The sequence below is a fragment of the Berkeleyomyces rouxiae genome (assembly GCF_048999995.1).
Source record: "Berkeleyomyces rouxiae strain 22BRR77 chromosome Unknown BrBRR77_ptg000001l, whole genome shotgun sequence".
NCBI lineage: Eukaryota > Fungi > Ascomycota > Sordariomycetes > Microascales > Ceratocystidaceae > Berkeleyomyces > Berkeleyomyces rouxiae.
This window is the reverse complement of record NW_027396491.1, coordinates 2,350,261-2,366,978: the sequence shown is the minus strand read 5'-3', so window position 1 is coordinate 2,366,978 and position 16,718 is coordinate 2,350,261. Positions and strand designations below refer to the sequence as shown.

Here is a 16,718-nt window from a genome sequence, read left to right as displayed (position 1 = left end):
TTAGCAGGCGATGCAGCGTAGACAAGAGCCATTGGTTCGTAGGCAGGCAAGCTCAATGGCTAGTGACAGCGCAAAGATGGATTGTGCTGACTGGAAGCTAGCAGCTTTCGGGAGATGCAGCCTGCAGGCAAGCGGCCAGCGACCAGCTTGTCTGTTTGTGGCCGAGGCGCCATCGAGACTCAATAGTAGACGAATGGAAATGGACAGGCTGACTTACAAATGACGATAAGGCAGTTATGATGGTGCAATTGATTGTCCAAGGCAAAATACAAGTCCACAATCGACGTGAAGGGATTCTCAAGATGACAGACTTGAGCTGGTGTGCCGGAGCAGAAACAACGTCGCCAGATATTAAGACCGGGAAGAAATTAAAGACAGGTGTCAATTCAGCAAGAGGGGAGCTGGATATAAACACAGACGTTTTTTTGGGGGGAGAAAAAGGGAGATGGGCGGAAGTGTGCGGGAGAAGAAGGCAATGGAAGCACATGAGAAGAGGGTGATGTGGAAGTTTGGAAAAAGGTGAGCTGATGCGCAGAGCAACAGGGATCGGCAGGGTTGGGAGCAAGAGGTATGTTAGGGTCAATTGGGGTTTGGCCAGAAAGTTGTATGTCCACGACAGAAGAGTCGAACTTGGACGTTCAAGGCGGGAGACAGCTCAATTTATAGGTGTAAAAAGTGCAGGCCAAACTGTTCTGGCTTTCCGTATTCGCTATATGCACGTTATGGCGGACTCTGAACTTGCCGAGAGAAGCAAAACGCCTGCCGTCTACAGTTAGCAGGTTGAGACGATGTCGAAACCCGGCCAGTGAATCGGCGAAGAAGGACTGGCCCGGTGACCGGTGACCGGTGAATCTGGACTAGACCCACTTAATGCAGCCCCTCGGCCAATCACAGGACCACTTTACACGCAAGGCGAAAGCGTGTCGCGTGTGTGGTAATATTTTGTTGAAGTTATTTGTATGTGCGAAGTTTGCTCTAACTAGGTTCAGACATCGTGCACAGTTGTTTATTCTCATTCCCGTACTTGTATCCACGCTATCGGCGTCATAGTAGCTTTCCTGTTGCACAAAAAATATGTGTGTCAAGCTTTTGGGCGGATCTACTTGACGTGCACCTCCAATAAAGCGTACTCTGAATCTCACCAAGAGTCACCCCTATATAATACATTATTTCACGTGGAGGCACGAAGAGCTTTCATCGCCGGCTGCCGCCTTTTTGAGTTTGTCGTTGATAATTCCCATATTCCTCGTGCTAAAAGCCGCCATGTCAACCATCAAAGCCATCGATAGCGGCACGGTGAGTGTCCCAATTCTCCGTTCTTATAGCCTACACACCAATACTGACTGGTCTTGTTTCCCAACAGATACACAAAATCCAATCAGGACAGGTCATTGTTGATCTTTGTTCAGTAGCGAAGGAACTCATTGAGAACAGTATTGATGCGGGAGCCACAAGTATTGGTACGTGACCCCTTAATGCTGACCCAGCTATATGTCTCCGGAACTTGGTCTAACTGAGCTGAGCCACATAGATGTACGCTTCAAAAACCAAGGCCTCGACTTGATCGAGGTACAGGACAATGGCTCAGGAATCAGCCCGGAAAACTATGCCGGCGTTGGCTTGAAACATCACACTTCCAAGCTGTCAACATATGAAGACATCTCAAATCTCCATACCTTTGGCTTCCGTGGCGAAGCGCTTTCCTCGTGTTGTGCCCTCAGCAAGGTCTCCATCATCACGTGCCGTGCTCAAGACGCCCCAAAGGGCGCAAAACTGGTCTTCAAGCAGTCGGGCGTCCTGGAAGATACATCCATGGTGGCAGCCCAGAAAGGCACGACTGTCATCGTCCAGGATCTCTTCTACAATCTACCAGTCCGGCGCAAGGAGCTCGAACGCAATATCAAGCGTGAGTGGAACAAGCTCATATCATTGCTAAACCAGTACGCATGCATTCAGATAGGCTTGAAGTTTACAGTCTCTCAACAGCCCAACAAGGGCAAGAAGGTCGTCATGTTTTCCACCAAAGGCAACCCCACCACCCGCGATAATATAATCAATGTGTTTGGGGCAAAGACCATGACAGCTCTCGTTCCCCTAGAACTTACCCTTGAACTCAAATCCACAATGTCAAGTCTAATCAGCGGCAACACAGACAACAAATCTTCTCATTTTGTGTCTGTCAAGGGCCACGTTTCACGGCCTGCCCATGGAGAAGGACGACAGACCCCAGACCGTCAGATGTTTTACATTAACGGGCGACCCTGTGGACTTCCTCAGTTCGCCAAAGTCTTTAATGAAGTTTACCGTTCGTACAATTCGTCACAGTCGCCATTCATTCTGGCTGATGTCCAGCTTGACACGCATCTCTATGATGTCAATGTCAGCCCCGATAAGCGCACAATTTTACTTCATGATCAGGGCCCTATGCTTGATAGTCTCAAAGAAGCGCTATCTAACCTTTTTGCCAATCAAGACTACACAGTGCCGGTAGCTCAGCTCTGGTCTACAAAGAAGGGTGCTGTTTCCACACCTAATGCAAGACAGGTGTCTCCTGCCACATCACGACCACAGCAGTCAGTAATAAAGGATCAAGCTACACCTTCACCTTTAGGGGGCTTTCTTTCCGCATCAGTGAACAACTGTGAAACCCCAACCAGGAGACCGTCTACTTTGAGAAACCAACAGACCCATTCAACGCAAGAGGAAAGTGAAGAGGAGTCTCAAGAGGCTTCTCCTGAGAATCATACTTCTACTTCCAAGAATGAATTTCACCCCCCACGTCCAAAGTTTACTGTAACTTCTCGTCAGCAAGCACAATTTTCACCGCCACAGAAGAAGACAGCAATTCAGACGAAGACCCAGGAAACCGGTGCCAAGTTCACGACAGCTGCATCAGTTCTGAAAGATCAGGAACTAGAGGAATTAGAGAATCTGAAGGATATCGCATCAGACCAGTCCGAATCCGATCTTGAGGATGTCATACATGATCCAGCCGTTCCAAGGCCAGTCAGAGATTTTCACGCCCAACTTGCACGTCAGGCTCGAAAGGGAAAAGACAATGGCCAAACCGCTAAAAGCCACGCTAAGAAAGACAGCGACGATGATGATGATATGTTTGTCCGTCAAGAAGATCTTAGCGCTGAAGCTTCCGAGGAAGAAGACGAGAATGATGATGACAGCAAAACCACCATTGTTCAAGCAAGAAGGCCAGACTCTAGATCTGCCCCTATGATGCGAGTTGGAAATACCTTCAAGCGACCATCTGATGTTGCTATTATTAGCATCGGCAACAGCACGGTCACAAGAAGCATTGGGTTTTCTTCCAGAACCCCTCGATCATCGGGAACTCGAACGCTATCATCGAAATCAAGCAGTACGCCAAGTTTTGGTGGTAGGCTTGCTGAGATGTTTGCATCTCAGGCAGCTAAACAATCACGCAAAAATGAAGCTGATGGAGATGAAGATGCAGACGAAGACGAAGACGAACAAGATGACGAACTGATGGAAGCGAATGATGAGAGCGAAGATGATGACTGCGACGAGCTGAATGAACCGAGGCCCATTTCTATACTATCTCGAAAGAGAAAAACGTCTGCCGCCGAGTTTGACAAGGAACAAGTCCCAGACAACAGCGGAGACATTGAGCTCCCGGATGCAGATTCGGATAAAGATAATCAAATCCGCGACGAAAGCAGTCGCAGAAACACAATTATTCAGGATAAAAGTACAGCAGATGCTGAAGTCGTCCCTCTAGTCACAAAAATCCCGACGAACCCCATTAAGAAAGGATCAACGGTGGCATTAGTGCAACGGATCAAAACCAGTGAGGACAGTCTCCGCGGTAATATTGCTGCTCTTGAGATGTCACTTGCTGCTTATCAAGCGTCAAGGCCCTCGCAATCACCTCCTCGCAATGCCAAGGCTGAGGCAGATGATCTAGAAGCCCCTGATGCCGAGGAAAAGCTGTCTTTAACAATTTCCAAGGGTGACTTTGGGCGTATGAAAATTATAGGCCAATTCAACTTGGGTTTTATCTTGGCTGTGAGGTCTGCAGCAGATCCCGACAATGCTGCTGATGATGGGCACAAATCACAAAAAGGTCCATCGTCAGCACGCGAAAAGCGCCAGGACGAGCTCTTTATCATCGATCAACACGCCACCGATGAAAAATACAACTTTGAGCGCCTCCAAGCTACTACAGTCGTGCAGTCCCAGCGACTCGTAAATCCCAAGGCCCTTGACCTCACAGCGCTAGAGGAGGAGATTGTACTAGAAAACCGCGCCGCTCTAGAATTCAATGGCTTTGACGTCTCTGTGGACGTCTCGGGCGATTCTGCCGTTGGCTCGCGCTGCCAACTCCTTGCGCTGCCACTCAGTCGCGAAACGACATTCACACTAGCCGATCTCGAGGAACTCATCTCCCTCCTAGGCGACCATGAAGCTAGCTCTTTCCCGGCATCTTTATCCACCGCCTCAAAGTCGACGTCGTCACAGCCCTTGTCGGCAGCCATCGCGGCATCAGTGCCTCGGCCGGCCAAGGTGCGCAAAATGTTCGCCATGCGCGCGTGCCGGAGCAGTGTCATGATTGGCAAAGCACTAACTCAGGGCAAGATGGAAACTCTTGTGAGGCATATGGGCGAGTTGGACAAGCCGTGGAACTGCCCGCATGGACGACCTACCATGCGACATCTATGCAGTCTTGGTGTGTGGGAACAAAGAGGGTGGCAAGAGACGCAAGGCGCTGGGTGGATTGGGTCGAAGGAAGAATATGGTTGGGCTGATTACCTGCGTGAGTGAGCTACGTCTAATACGTATGAGACGGCTAGGGATGTTTCTGTTTCTTATTGTGGGTGAGATGTCCGTATGATTGGTTAATTAATTGATGATGAACGAGTCGATACGACCGAGGGTATGAGCCTAGCCCTAACTTCACGGTGTTGTAGATGATAAAATGCACATACATCAGTACCAAGTCAATGCTAGCTACCTGGCTGTTGTACTTTGGTTTGGATTTTGGATTTTGAGCTTGACCAAAGGATGGCTCAAAATCTGGGAAATGTCTCGCCATAGCGAACAAAGAAATTAACCAAAAAAAATCCGGCTCATCCAGGTCAATCAAAGGATCAACGACTATACTGAGTATGTCCAACTACTTGTAAGACCCGAAATCCGTATCAGCTCACGTCATAGGAGTTCCTTCGTGTCTTTCCTTCTGGTTGGTTATTTAGGTTGATGGTTGGTGCTGTCGTCATAGTGCTGCAAGCTCAAGTTCAAGTGCCGTTTGTCTGACCTGAGCGCATCCCATTGGGATTCCTTTGGGCTTTAGTGAAGAAAAAAAAAGAAATGGCAAAGGACGAGAGCGCGAGCATGATAGTATGCACGCGTGAACTTGGACATCAAGCCAGAAGAAACAAGGTGTGGTTGTTGAAGTGGTGTGCTTTTTTTGGGTGCGTGGTCAAGGCACGTTCCCTGTTCATTGTGGCTGGTCCGTGGCTGGAAGAGCACAAGTCGTTGAAACCCCTGGCTGTTCAGCTGAGATTGTCGAACTGGTGCGTGGAAAATTTGTGTGATTATTTACACTTTCTGCAGCATTTTGTACACCGACTCCAGTGCACGGGTCTAATTCCAGGTATATCCGTCGCCGTCTGCAGAGTTTTTCTTCCTTTGGCGAAGCATTGGTTATGCACATGGAAACACAAGAAACCAACAAGAGGAAGAAGGCAAAGATCGAGTCAGCCGGCGTTGATGCATCTCTTGTGATTCCTGCTGCACATGTTGTGAGGGAGCCCGTGTTGTCATTATTTAGCGGAAATGGAGGCGATAGGGTTGCCTGACTCTACTGCGCTGCTATTTGGAGGCCAAAGTGGATTCTTGGCAAGATTGATGATGATCTTGAGAACGAAATGGGAACGGGCGACAGTCAAAGTCGCACGCACTTTGAAATGTCTTGAACTAACTTAACTTGCGTACATAGTTAGTCTTTTCTAGGTGAGCGTTTCTAGTGGTAATACAGGAGATTAGATGTGCTGGACTAGAGCAGACTGTCTACGCTTGGCCACGGCACACACGCTTACGTACACACATACTTGGACACTAAACAAGTCCCAATGCCCAAAGAGCCTCCAGAATGGACGACTAAGAGCCTGTTAGTGCCTCAGGCTGGATTTAGCAAGCAGCTTGGCTTGCCCTGAAAATGAGGTATGAGCCAGTCGATCCCGGCAAGGTTGCCAGAGCCATGCCGTGAGAGTGGATGAAGGGAGATGGATGTGAGATGGTTGGATGCGTCCTGGTCCTTGGAGTTGGGCGCGCTAATGCCTGTCGCGGTTAGTCGGAGCCCAATGCGCAGTACGGCGACAGATGTAGCTGAAGCAGGCGGATTCACGCCACTTGACTGACTTGCCCAGTGCTTGCGTTGATGAGGGGGTGGTACCTGACAAGGTAGACCTCTTTTGGCGATTGTGCAGATTTTGGTTCGCTACAGTTGCACGTCTCGCGATGTTGGCGGTGTCTCTGTAACGCTTCTGTCTCTGTTGTTATGTCATGTGCTTTGGCGGCTGGATCAGAGTACAGACATCGATCTGTCCAGCATGGGCCGGTTAGCGTTGGCATACCTTGTGGGTGTGGTCGCTCTCAGGCCTGCCGCACCATTTGTTCAGGCTGACATTCGCTAGAACAGCGCGTCTGTGTTTCTGCCACCCCTGATCTCGCTTAGCGATCCCATAGGGGAGAGAAGCCAGGTTGGCAGACATTGGAGCATGAAGCATTGAAGGGCGAGAAAAGTCTGAGGTCAAGACAAGGGACAAAGAAGCGCTAGGGAATTGTCCGATTTTATCGCTGTGGGCCGGCAGATTCATTCTTGGGGCAAGCACCTACGTATGCATATGCATGCTTGCTGAAAAAGAAAAAAAAACTTTTCGCACCTTCCTTCGCCGCAGCAGGCCTCTATCGAAGGTGTGAGTGAGGCATGCACACACGTAACTCCGTGCAGTTAGTTTGCAGTTAACTAGTTAGTTACCTCTTTCTTGTAAGCCGTGGTCCTTCAACCCATCAAAGACATAAGGCAAATCCTTTGATTCCTTCAGCGCACTCAAGCACAACGCTGGCCAGCTTGGCTGTCCTGCAATCCTTTATTAACTATTACGCGCTGCCCCCTGAAAGCCTCTTCGGTGCTGTTTCTCCTGGCATTTTAAATAACCGCTGTCCTCTCCACTCTCGCCTCGCCGCAGCGTTGTGCTCGAGAGATCGCCTTTATTTAAGCTTTGACTGGTTTTATTTTTATCCACCCGCCAAACACTCCTTATTTAAGTACAATCGCCGCCTGCCATCAGGCCCAGCGTTCGTCTCTTTTTGCCGTTGCGGCTCCTCCACTGAATGAGCCCTCAGTAACAGTCACCACATATTATTATCTGGCCTGTGGCCGCCGTCTTCTGCCACCATGTCCAGCACCGAAACCGAGCCTGCCTCGCTGCAAGGTGCGTCCACATCGCCCAATTCCCAATCGCGACACTGGAGCTTGTCCGACTAACACTGGTTGCGCTGTCTAGGTTTCATCACCACCCTTTCCGCCGGTTCGATCGTCGCCGGTGTCTACCTTTCCATATTCCTAATTCTGCGCAAATCGCAGCGCCGCTGGTATGAGCCTCGCACCTACATCGGCAGCCTGCGCTCTTTCGAGCGGACCCCGGCCTTGCCAACCGGCTTGTTTGGTTGGATTGGCGATTTCTGGAAAATGCCGGATGCCTATGTTTTGCGCCAGCAGTCCCTCGACTCCTTCCTGTTCCTCCGCTTCCTCAAGGTCTGCACCGGCATCTGCTTCGTCGGCATCATTCTCACCTGGCCCGTCCTGTTCCCCATCAACGCGACCGGCGGTGGTACCCAGAAGCAGCTCGATGTGCTGAGCATGAGCAACATCGACACGAGCACCGAGTCCGACCGCTACCGCTACCTGGCGCCCGCTCTCATCGCCTGGGTCTTCTACGGGTTTGTCATGTATGTCATTCTTCGCGAATCCATCTACTTCATCAACCTGCGCCAGGCCTACTTGCTTTCGCCCCAAAACGCTAGCCGCATTTCTGCCCGTACCGTCCTCTTTACCGCTGTTCCCCAAGACTACTGTGATGAAACCAAGTTGCGCGGTATCTTTGGCGAGGCTGCCAAGAATGTCTGGGTCGTCCGTGACACAAAGGAGGTTGACAAGATCGTCGAGGAGCGCAACAAGGTTGCCTTTACTTTGGAAAAGGCCGAAGTCAAGTTGTTGAAGATGACCAACAAGGCGCGCATTAAGGCCGCTGCCAAGGACAGAAAGGATAGCACCGACGGCGAGAAGCCTCTTGCACCCAACACCCCTGTTGCCGCTGCATCTCCCGGACTTGCTGAAGAGCTGGTTCCCCGCAAGAAGTGGCCGCACCATCGTACCGGCAAGTTTGGTCTCATTGGCCCTAAGGTTGACAGTATTTCGTGGTGCCGCGAGCAGCTGGCCAAGTTGATCCCTGAAGCCACTGCTGCCCAGGAAGCCTACAAAACGGCTACGACCAAGCCCGTGGGTGCTGCTTTCATCGAGTTCTACTCGCTGGCCGACGCTGAGGCTGCCGCACAAAGTGTCATCCACCATCACGCTCTAGCCATGACTCCTGCCGTCATTGGTGTTCGCCCCGAAGATGTTATTTGGAGCAATCTCGGTATGCCCTGGTGGCAAAGAATTGGCCGTCGTTATGCTGTTGGTGCCTTTTTGACTGCCATGATCATCTTCTGGGCTATCCCTGTTGCTTTCGTTTCTTCTTTCTCGCAAATCACCTACCTGATGAACCGGTACAGCTGGCTAGATTTCCTTGAGAGTGTTCCGTCTGTTGTCATGGGCTTCATAACCGGTCTTTTACCCTCTGTGGCTCTGGCCATTCTCATGTCCCTGGTTCCTGTCGTTATTCGTGTGCTGGCCAAGTTTTCTGGTGAGCCGACTCAGTCTCGCATTGAGCTGTTTACCCAGAATGTCTACTTTGCCTTCCAGGTTGTGCAGGTCTTTCTAGTTGTCACCATTTCAGGTTCAGCTTGGTCCTTGCTGGGTGAGCTGGCTGACAACCCGAGCTCTGTCCTGACCATTGTTGCGGAAGCTTTGCCTCGTGCTTCGAACTTCTACATTAATTACTTCATTGTTCAGGGTCTGGCTGTTGCTTCGACCACTCTGGCCCAGGCCACTGGTCTTGCTGTGTTCTGGATCTTCTACCGCTTCATGTCTGGTAGCCCACGTGCTGCCTACCAGAAGTGGACTACTCTCACTACCCTGTCTTTTGGTCAACTTCTGCCCGTATACGCCAACATTGCCATTATTAGCATCAGCTACTCTGTCATCGCCCCCTTGATTCTGTTCTGGTCATTCTCTGGTATCGGCCTCTTTTATCTGGCCTACCGCTACAACATTCTATTTGTGGCCAACGCCTCCCTCGATACTGGCGGTCTGATATACCCTCGTGCACTCAAGCATCTCTTTGTCGGCATCTACCTTGCCGAAATTTGCATTACTGGTATGTTCGCCGTGTCACAGGCCTACCCCGCCCTTGGTGTGAGTGTCGCTCTCTTGATCTTCACTGTTCTATTCCACGTGACTGTCATGTCCGCCATTGAGCCTCTTCTACACTCTCTGCCTCAGACTCTGCAAGCAGAAGAGACACAGGCCATGATGGCTGGTCGCGATGTTGAGAATGCTGAGGCACCCTCTCCTGAGGCTACCGCTTCTCTGAAGCGCTCTAACGCTGTCGTGCGTTTCTTGATGCCGTGGAAGTATGACAGCTACGAGTACTTCAAGAACCTTGTCGCGCCACATCTCTTCCCCATGCAGACCTACACGCAGGAAATTGAGGAGAACTCATACTTCCCGCCAACTGTCAATGATGATGTTCCGCTCCTGTGGATTCCCCAGGACTCTGCTGGAATCTCCAAGCAGGAAATTGCTGCTAGTGAGGGTGTCATTCGCATGACAGATGAAGGCGCTAGCTTGAGCGAGAAGAGCAAGATTGTTTGGGACAATGATACAGCTCGGCCTCCTATCTGGGAGGAGAAGATTTTCTACTAGATCTTCTTCATCCTCAAACCCCTAATATTTTCCAATCATATTACCTAATACCTATTGAAACCAACATCTACAATGGGCAGATGACTGCGGAAGCAGCCTTTGTCCTAAGTCTTATCTAGCCGGCGAAAAGTCCGATGACGAGCTGGCATTAGTTTTATTCCAGCCTTAAAGGTAGACTGGTCAAGGCCAGCTTCCAAGGCTCGGCCTAACGATTGCATGCACATGGAACGGGACTGGGACGGACATGTTTTCTTTTTGACCGACTTGCTGGTAGTCGGTTTTATATACCACTCTTCTGTTTTTCTTTTCTTAATTTCTTTTTGCTTTCTACCTTTTGATTTTCTTGTTGGAAGGGCTCAATTCTCCCTCAGCTCTGGACGGAGAAGACTTCCAACAAATTCAATAGCCTTGCTAAAAAATATAACCTCGAATATCAAGCTGTGCTCTCCCACATCAAGCAGTGAAAATATGCAGCCATGTGCAAGTTTGCTCGTACGGGTAGTCAATCAATTTATGCCTCCTGCTTATTTTGCCTGACACATGAACAGTCTCAAAATCAGAGTGACAGGAAACGATGCGATGAAACAGGCCAGGGAGATGGCAATATGTTCCTACGTCAAAAGTGTGACAGGACTTGTGGGACGCGGTAATATCGCCGGTAACCTGTGTGAAACAGGTCTGGACGTAGGGGCAAGACGACTTGTCTACACTTTTTTTTTGTTCACACATGTTGTTCAGAAAAGAAAAGTGCTTTCTTCGACTTTGTTTGAAAGTTCTTATTTGCCTGTCTACTCGCGAGGGATTCCCGGCATACGAATAGACGTGATCCGGGGGTAAATACTTGACTTGACTTGACTTTATTTAACGTGACTAAGCTACATGAAAAGCATTACACGGTCCGCCGTGAGGCGGACACAGGCCCTCTCGGGCCTGCCAAACATGAGAAGACCTTGGTCATCGGGGCCCTTCGACCCCCGCGCGAGCGTAGGACAACCAGTAAATGGAATTCTGCATGCGACAAGGAAACAAGTAACAAAAGAAAAAAAAAAAAAAACAATGTCCCCGGATAAACCCTAACCCCCACAAGGAGTTGACCATCCCCACCAACATTCGTTCGACCGAGAAACGTGGCCAGACACAAAGTCGACCATCACAACCAGCGTGGCATGGGAAAACCCGAGTCGTTGAGCGGGTGAAAAACCATACCAGGTGAGCCTCCGGAGGCTAGGAGCGTATCCTTCCGCTTTTCGAAGTGGCCGCCGCACCGAACCATGGCCGAGGCCCGATGCAGTCCCCGAGTGCTATAGCAGGACAAAGGAAAGACAAAAGAAACAGAAAAGAAGGTGATGGACTGTCTGAACCTTCAAATGGACAGTCCCGAGTTGCAAAGATGGATCAACGAGTTGGTGTGTGTGGCGGCGATGAAGGGCCGGCGATCGCGAGGAGGGTGTCGTGAAAAGGGGGCGAGTCGACGGCGAGGAAATCCCTCAAAGTTGGGAGAAAGCGGACTCTGGCTTCGCAGCTCGTTGTCATGTTGAAGAGACGAGAATGGCAGCAGCATTGGGATCGTGTTGCTGTCCTCATGAGACCCTCAGCATAGGCTCGAGGGGGGGGGAGGCCGACCTCAAAGGTACCCCCCCGAGGGTTGTAGGAGGGAAGGTTGCCGGGGGTAAATATGTCATCGAGTGAGTTTCAAAGCTTTGTGTAACCATGAAATGCAGTGGAGAAAAAAGCAGAACAAAAGAACATACAACACCGAGGATTCGCATGTGGTCACCCACCATACTACTGGTTCGGCGCTCTGCGGCTTGACTAAGGGGGAGCAGACGGGACCCCGTATTTTACGCAGGCTATGGTCGTATGTGGAAGACTGCGGTCAAAAAAGTGCTTATGAGGGGAACAAGGAAGCGGTCTTGTGTCACGCACCATCAACCTTCCCTCCTACAACCCTCGGGGGGGTACCTTTGAGTTCAAGATGCCGCCCCCTCGCCCAAAGACGAACTTTTCCCCTTCGTTGTGGGTTAGAAGAGCGACCAGCACATATTCCCAATGCTGCTGTCCTTTCTTTTCCGTCCTGTCTGATTTCGGTCATTCTCGATGAATCGAGTCGTGAGGCCCTGAGCCCGCCTTTTTCCCCTCTCGAGGGATGATCTTGCCGACGACCGTCCCCTCTCGCAACACTTCTCGATCGCCGGTCTCTCGAGCTCCCATCACTCAACTCGGGGAGCCATACTCACACTCGAAGGGCAGCCTCTTTTGAAGGTTCCGGATGTCCGACCCGCGGCGCGGGGATCTCGACGCTGTGCTCCATCCATAGCACACGCCGCGATTACGTCCAACTTTTTCTTTCTTTCGGACACTCGATCGCCAGCCCTTTTGGAGGCTCGCTTGATCTCGGTTTGGCTTTTTGGGCCCCCTGAACACGCCGGTTTTTACCCGACGAACGAATGTTGGTGGGGATGGTAGCTCCACACAGGGCTTTGTTGTCGTGGGTCCACTTTTTGGGGTGCGTTTTTGTGGAAGTTTTCCTTTGTTCAACGGGGAGGTGGTATCTGGAGGACAAGGTGATGTCGAGGAGGATTCCAAGAGGAGGAGAGTTTGCGGAGTCCTGTTCCCTTGCGCCGGCTACAAGAGGAGGAAAATGACAAAAGTTGCAGCAACGGCCATGCCCGCAAAAGGACAAAACCACGCGTAATCCGCCGGGGACAAACCCCCGTGCCGAGAGCCGGTGGCCTTTTAGACTAGACTTCACGCGGTTTGTTGCAAACCAAAAATACCAGGTAACCAAACCCTGGAAAGGTAGGTGTGCCCTCGGGCCGCGCTGGACGGAGAGTCCTCCTGGCTTTTACGCCGGACCCTAAAAAGTCACAGGAGATGCTTGAAGTCTGCGAACCTGCAATTGCTGACCGCCCGGGAGTTGCTCGGAAGATGACATCATCCGACTGCTTCCGTCCGGAATATGCCGTCGTATTGCTGCGAAATAACAGTAGGTAGACGTAAAAGAATAAAATCAAAATCAAATCAAATCAGTCTTGTGTCACGTCGAGGTCCGTCATATTGCCGCGAGACAACAGTAGCAGGGGAAGTCCCGAATTGATGACGGCGGTTTCTTGTGAGATGGGAGACTACGGTCACCAAAGTAGCCGGACACGGAGGGTGGTGATAATTGGCTCTGCTTCTACCGGGCTACCAGTACCTACTTGGTTATCTCATGAGTGTTTGACAAACACCCCGACCAATGTAAAGACAATGAAAAAGAAAGGACAGAACAAGATGAATCCCACGATTTCCATTATAGCTAAACTTTTCTACTGTATTTCTAGCAATTTATGTATATTGGCCATTGCTACTCGTCGGCTCGTTACCAACCAATCATCGGCCAACCAAAGTGGTGGTACAACTACAAGCTACTTTGGTTCCAAAAGAGAACCATTGCATCGCCGCATGGTTTGTGTATGATGTCTCCAGTAATGCAGCCATGGAAGCGTTGTTTTCAGCGGGTTTGGTAGTAGCAGTGCGCCTTCTTAGCGACCTCATTACCGATGCGATCACCACAGGGAGTGTTGCCTTTGTGACATTGTCAGCTCTACTTTAAACCGTGGCTTTGGCAAAAGTGCACTCAACAGTGCAATCGTCGTCGTCATCGTTGTTTCCATCGTCGCACTCCTCGTCGCCTTCGACGATGCCATTGCCGCAGACACTTGTGCACTGGTCGGGGTACATATCGCAGACACGCTGAGCATCAACAACAGAAGGGTAGACAGACAACGGGCGGACCTTGACTCCATCCTTAGGCTCCAGGGGGTTGCCCTCGACACTCGGAGAACCATAAGCAGCGAGATCAATGTGCATCACAGAGTCAACATCGTACTCTCCCAGAGTTTGCAGCTTCATACCCTCAACATCGAAGGGGACAAAGTTGCAACCGTAGCCAGTGCACGTGTCGGCGTCGCAGTTAGCCGGGTCGCAACTCAAGAAGTTTCCTTTGTAGTCATACTTGTTGGTACAACGGAGGCGGTCGCAGAACAGGTCAAGGTGCTGGTCTCTGTCAGGGCGCTGGTGCTCGTGAGCCAGTCCCAGAACTGTTTTTTTCATGGTCTTTGTTAGCACAGGGTTTTAGAAGACTTATAGTTAGTTAAAGAGTAAAGAAGGGAGCTCTTACGATGGCCAATCTGGTGAACGTAGTCACGAACGCTTTCGGTTGCGCCCAGAAGCAGGTAGTTCGCTTCGGAGTTGGTAGTGTGACCAAAAATGCCAGCAGTCAGGCTTCCCTCTGCAGCCTGAACGACCACAGGTCCCAGGGCTTCGCTGCCGACCTTGTAGCCCTTCATGGTGAACTTCAACCAAGGCAGCTTAGCCTTCCAGATGCGGGTAGCCTCCTTGAATGCTTCACCGCGCAGGTTCTCGCTGTCTTTGTCGTACCAGTAGTACTCGATCTCAGCATCAGTCCACAGGTTGTACTCGTTTACCTGAGCCGAGATGGAGCGGGCAGTCTGGCCAGGGTGAACAGTGGCCGCATCCATGTTAGCTTTGTTGCCATAGAGCTCATCGCCATTGATTATAATACGGCCCTTATAATTGAAGTATGAAACCCGGCGGTAAGTAGTCGAAGAGGGCTTGCTAAAGAAAGCCCAGGGGTTAAGAGGGTATCTCATTCTCGCAACTTCAGTCTGATCAAGATTGGACAGAAGACTGTCAAAGCCATCATCACGAGCCATGACAGCGCTGGATGTAGCAGCGACGGCGACAAGAGCATTAATAAGCTGCATCTTTGCGTTTGAAAAGAGTGACTTATGATGACCGTGTAGTGAGTGGTATGTAGGTAGAGACAAGTAAATGCTGCAAAGATGGATCAAAGTACACCAAGAAGGTGAGTTCAAGGTCAAGAATAAGGAAAGAGGGGTGTAGATGAAAGAGAAGGTGATGGTGAGTAGAGGGATACATGTACAGCTGAAAGAGAGGATGTCAATAGCTATATTTATATCACTAACTCGACCTTCGAACACTTACAGCTACTCGCATCTATGGGATCGTATACTTCATCGCTCTTGATTCAGAATTAGAGGCTGGTTTCTGCCTTGGTTATTGGGAATTACTGTGAACAACACAGCAGCATCTCTCGGTCAAGTGCAATGTTCTTGTCCTGACCAGAGCTTGTGGGGGTTTGAGTCGTTCCGTGAACATTACATTCAGATCCCCGGCTCATAATGTTGAGCCATCATACACAGTCGATCGCGGTCGGATGCTTCAGAAGTATTCTTGTGAAAATATACAAGTCTCTGTATCTGGGGTGGTTAACCAACCATTGGCCTTGGCCGCAGGATCTACGCACGTACGCACGCATATATGTATGTATGTATGTAGGTAACCAGAATTAATTGTACATATGACACCATACACCGACTGGCATTGCTGGGGAAAGCATTGACCACTTCGAGAAGCTAAGGTCAATGTTCCTGGAGAACACAAAGTAGGCAGTAAGGCGGAAGAGAAAAGGGCATTGTACGTATACAGGACCTAGAGACCAAGCACTGAGAAACGTGTGCTCTTTGCGAATCACGAGCCTGCGCGTTTTTGTTTGAAGCGCTGCTTTGGGGCTCTGATTTACCGTTTCATTCCAAGATAGTTTTCAAGCGTAAATGGAGCCCGGGTAACACCGAACCCTACTATTGTCTGTGGTCAACCTGTGGCTTGTAGTTCTCATGCCGCCGTTTCTTGCCTATCTTTAACCGGCGTTTCGATAACGAGCTATGACTGTAAGTAAAAATTAGTCTCAATGACCCCACAGCCAACTCTAGAGACTTGTTGTACTTGCTTCTGGTTCTATGGTAGGCAATATTCCGCCACGAATACTTTGTATAAGGTCTTGAAACTTTTCTAGAATGGAAAGAGTAATTCAGAGCCTTTCTTGGGAGTGATGCGTATTAATTACCTGATCGAATTCAGCACGTTAAGTTCACAATAATCAAGTCAGAAAACTACAACGGCGCTTTCTCGTTGCAATTCTAGAACTCTTGCATTTTCCCTTGATCCTTAACACATGAAATATGCCGGTCTGAACAGATTGCGGTCAGCCACTTTGAAATGTGTACGAGTAATTCTCCACGCCACTGGGTCCATTTCCACTCAGCTGTTGGCTTGGGCTGTTTATCACGCTGTAATGTGTTGCCGTGTATTTAAATGTTAACGGTTAGAGCACATAGAAATCAGTGATATAAATATACACTTGCATTTTCAATCGTTGTTAGATGTGCCGAGAAAACTAGATTTGCCAGCCATCAACCAACCCTGGAGTATATCGCATAATTTGTGAAGAAATCTGGTTGGATTCCACCACCGCCTACTCTAAAGCCAGCGGAAAGCCCTCGCCGGATTCCCACCGTTAAAGTGTTTGGCATGAGATTAAGTTTTGCCCCAGTCATCATGTCATTAAAGCCAAGACATTGAATCTAGTCGAGTCATATTAACAATGAGCCCACTTTGTGTTGATTCCCATCGTTTTGTTCCGCCCTCATTCTACATTGCGGGGTTGTAGAATGTAGAAAGTACCGCTATAAAGGCATTTACGGTAATGTATGTGCTATGTTATCTGTGCCTGCATGCGAACTGTGCCCAAGCCTTGATATGCTATGGCTGCCCCGAACTCGCCCAA

The 16,718-nt window shown here is 49.9% G+C and overlaps 3 protein-coding genes across 3 annotated transcripts; 2 read left to right on the top strand and 1 right to left on the bottom strand.

The window, feature by feature from the left end:
- Positions 1-1,263: 1,263 nt before the first annotated feature.
- On the top strand, positions 1,264-4,797 carry BROUX77_000685 (uncharacterized protein; the record flags this gene model as incomplete). The annotated part of the gene is made up of 3 exons (XM_073751875.1): positions 1,264-1,296; positions 1,364-1,460; positions 1,532-4,797. 3 exons carry the CDS (start codon positions 1,264-1,266, stop codon positions 4,795-4,797), a joined length of 3,396 nt encoding a protein of 1,131 aa, XP_073608922.1.
- Positions 4,798-7,435: 2,638 nt separating this feature from the next.
- Positions 7,436-10,066, top strand: BROUX77_000684 (uncharacterized protein; the record flags this gene model as incomplete). The annotated part of the gene is made up of 2 exons (XM_073751864.1): positions 7,436-7,472; positions 7,545-10,066. The coding sequence occupies 2 exons, from the start codon at positions 7,436-7,438 to the stop codon at positions 10,064-10,066; spliced, it is 2,559 nt and encodes an 852-aa protein (XP_073608921.1).
- A 3,591-nt stretch (positions 10,067-13,657) lies between these two features.
- On the bottom strand, positions 13,658-14,835 carry BROUX77_000683 (uncharacterized protein; the record flags this gene model as incomplete). Its single annotated transcript, XM_073751853.1, has 2 exons — positions 13,658-14,148; positions 14,229-14,835. 2 exons carry the CDS (start codon positions 14,833-14,835, stop codon positions 13,658-13,660), a joined length of 1,098 nt encoding a protein of 365 aa, XP_073608920.1.
- Positions 14,836-16,718: the final 1,883 nt, after the last annotated feature.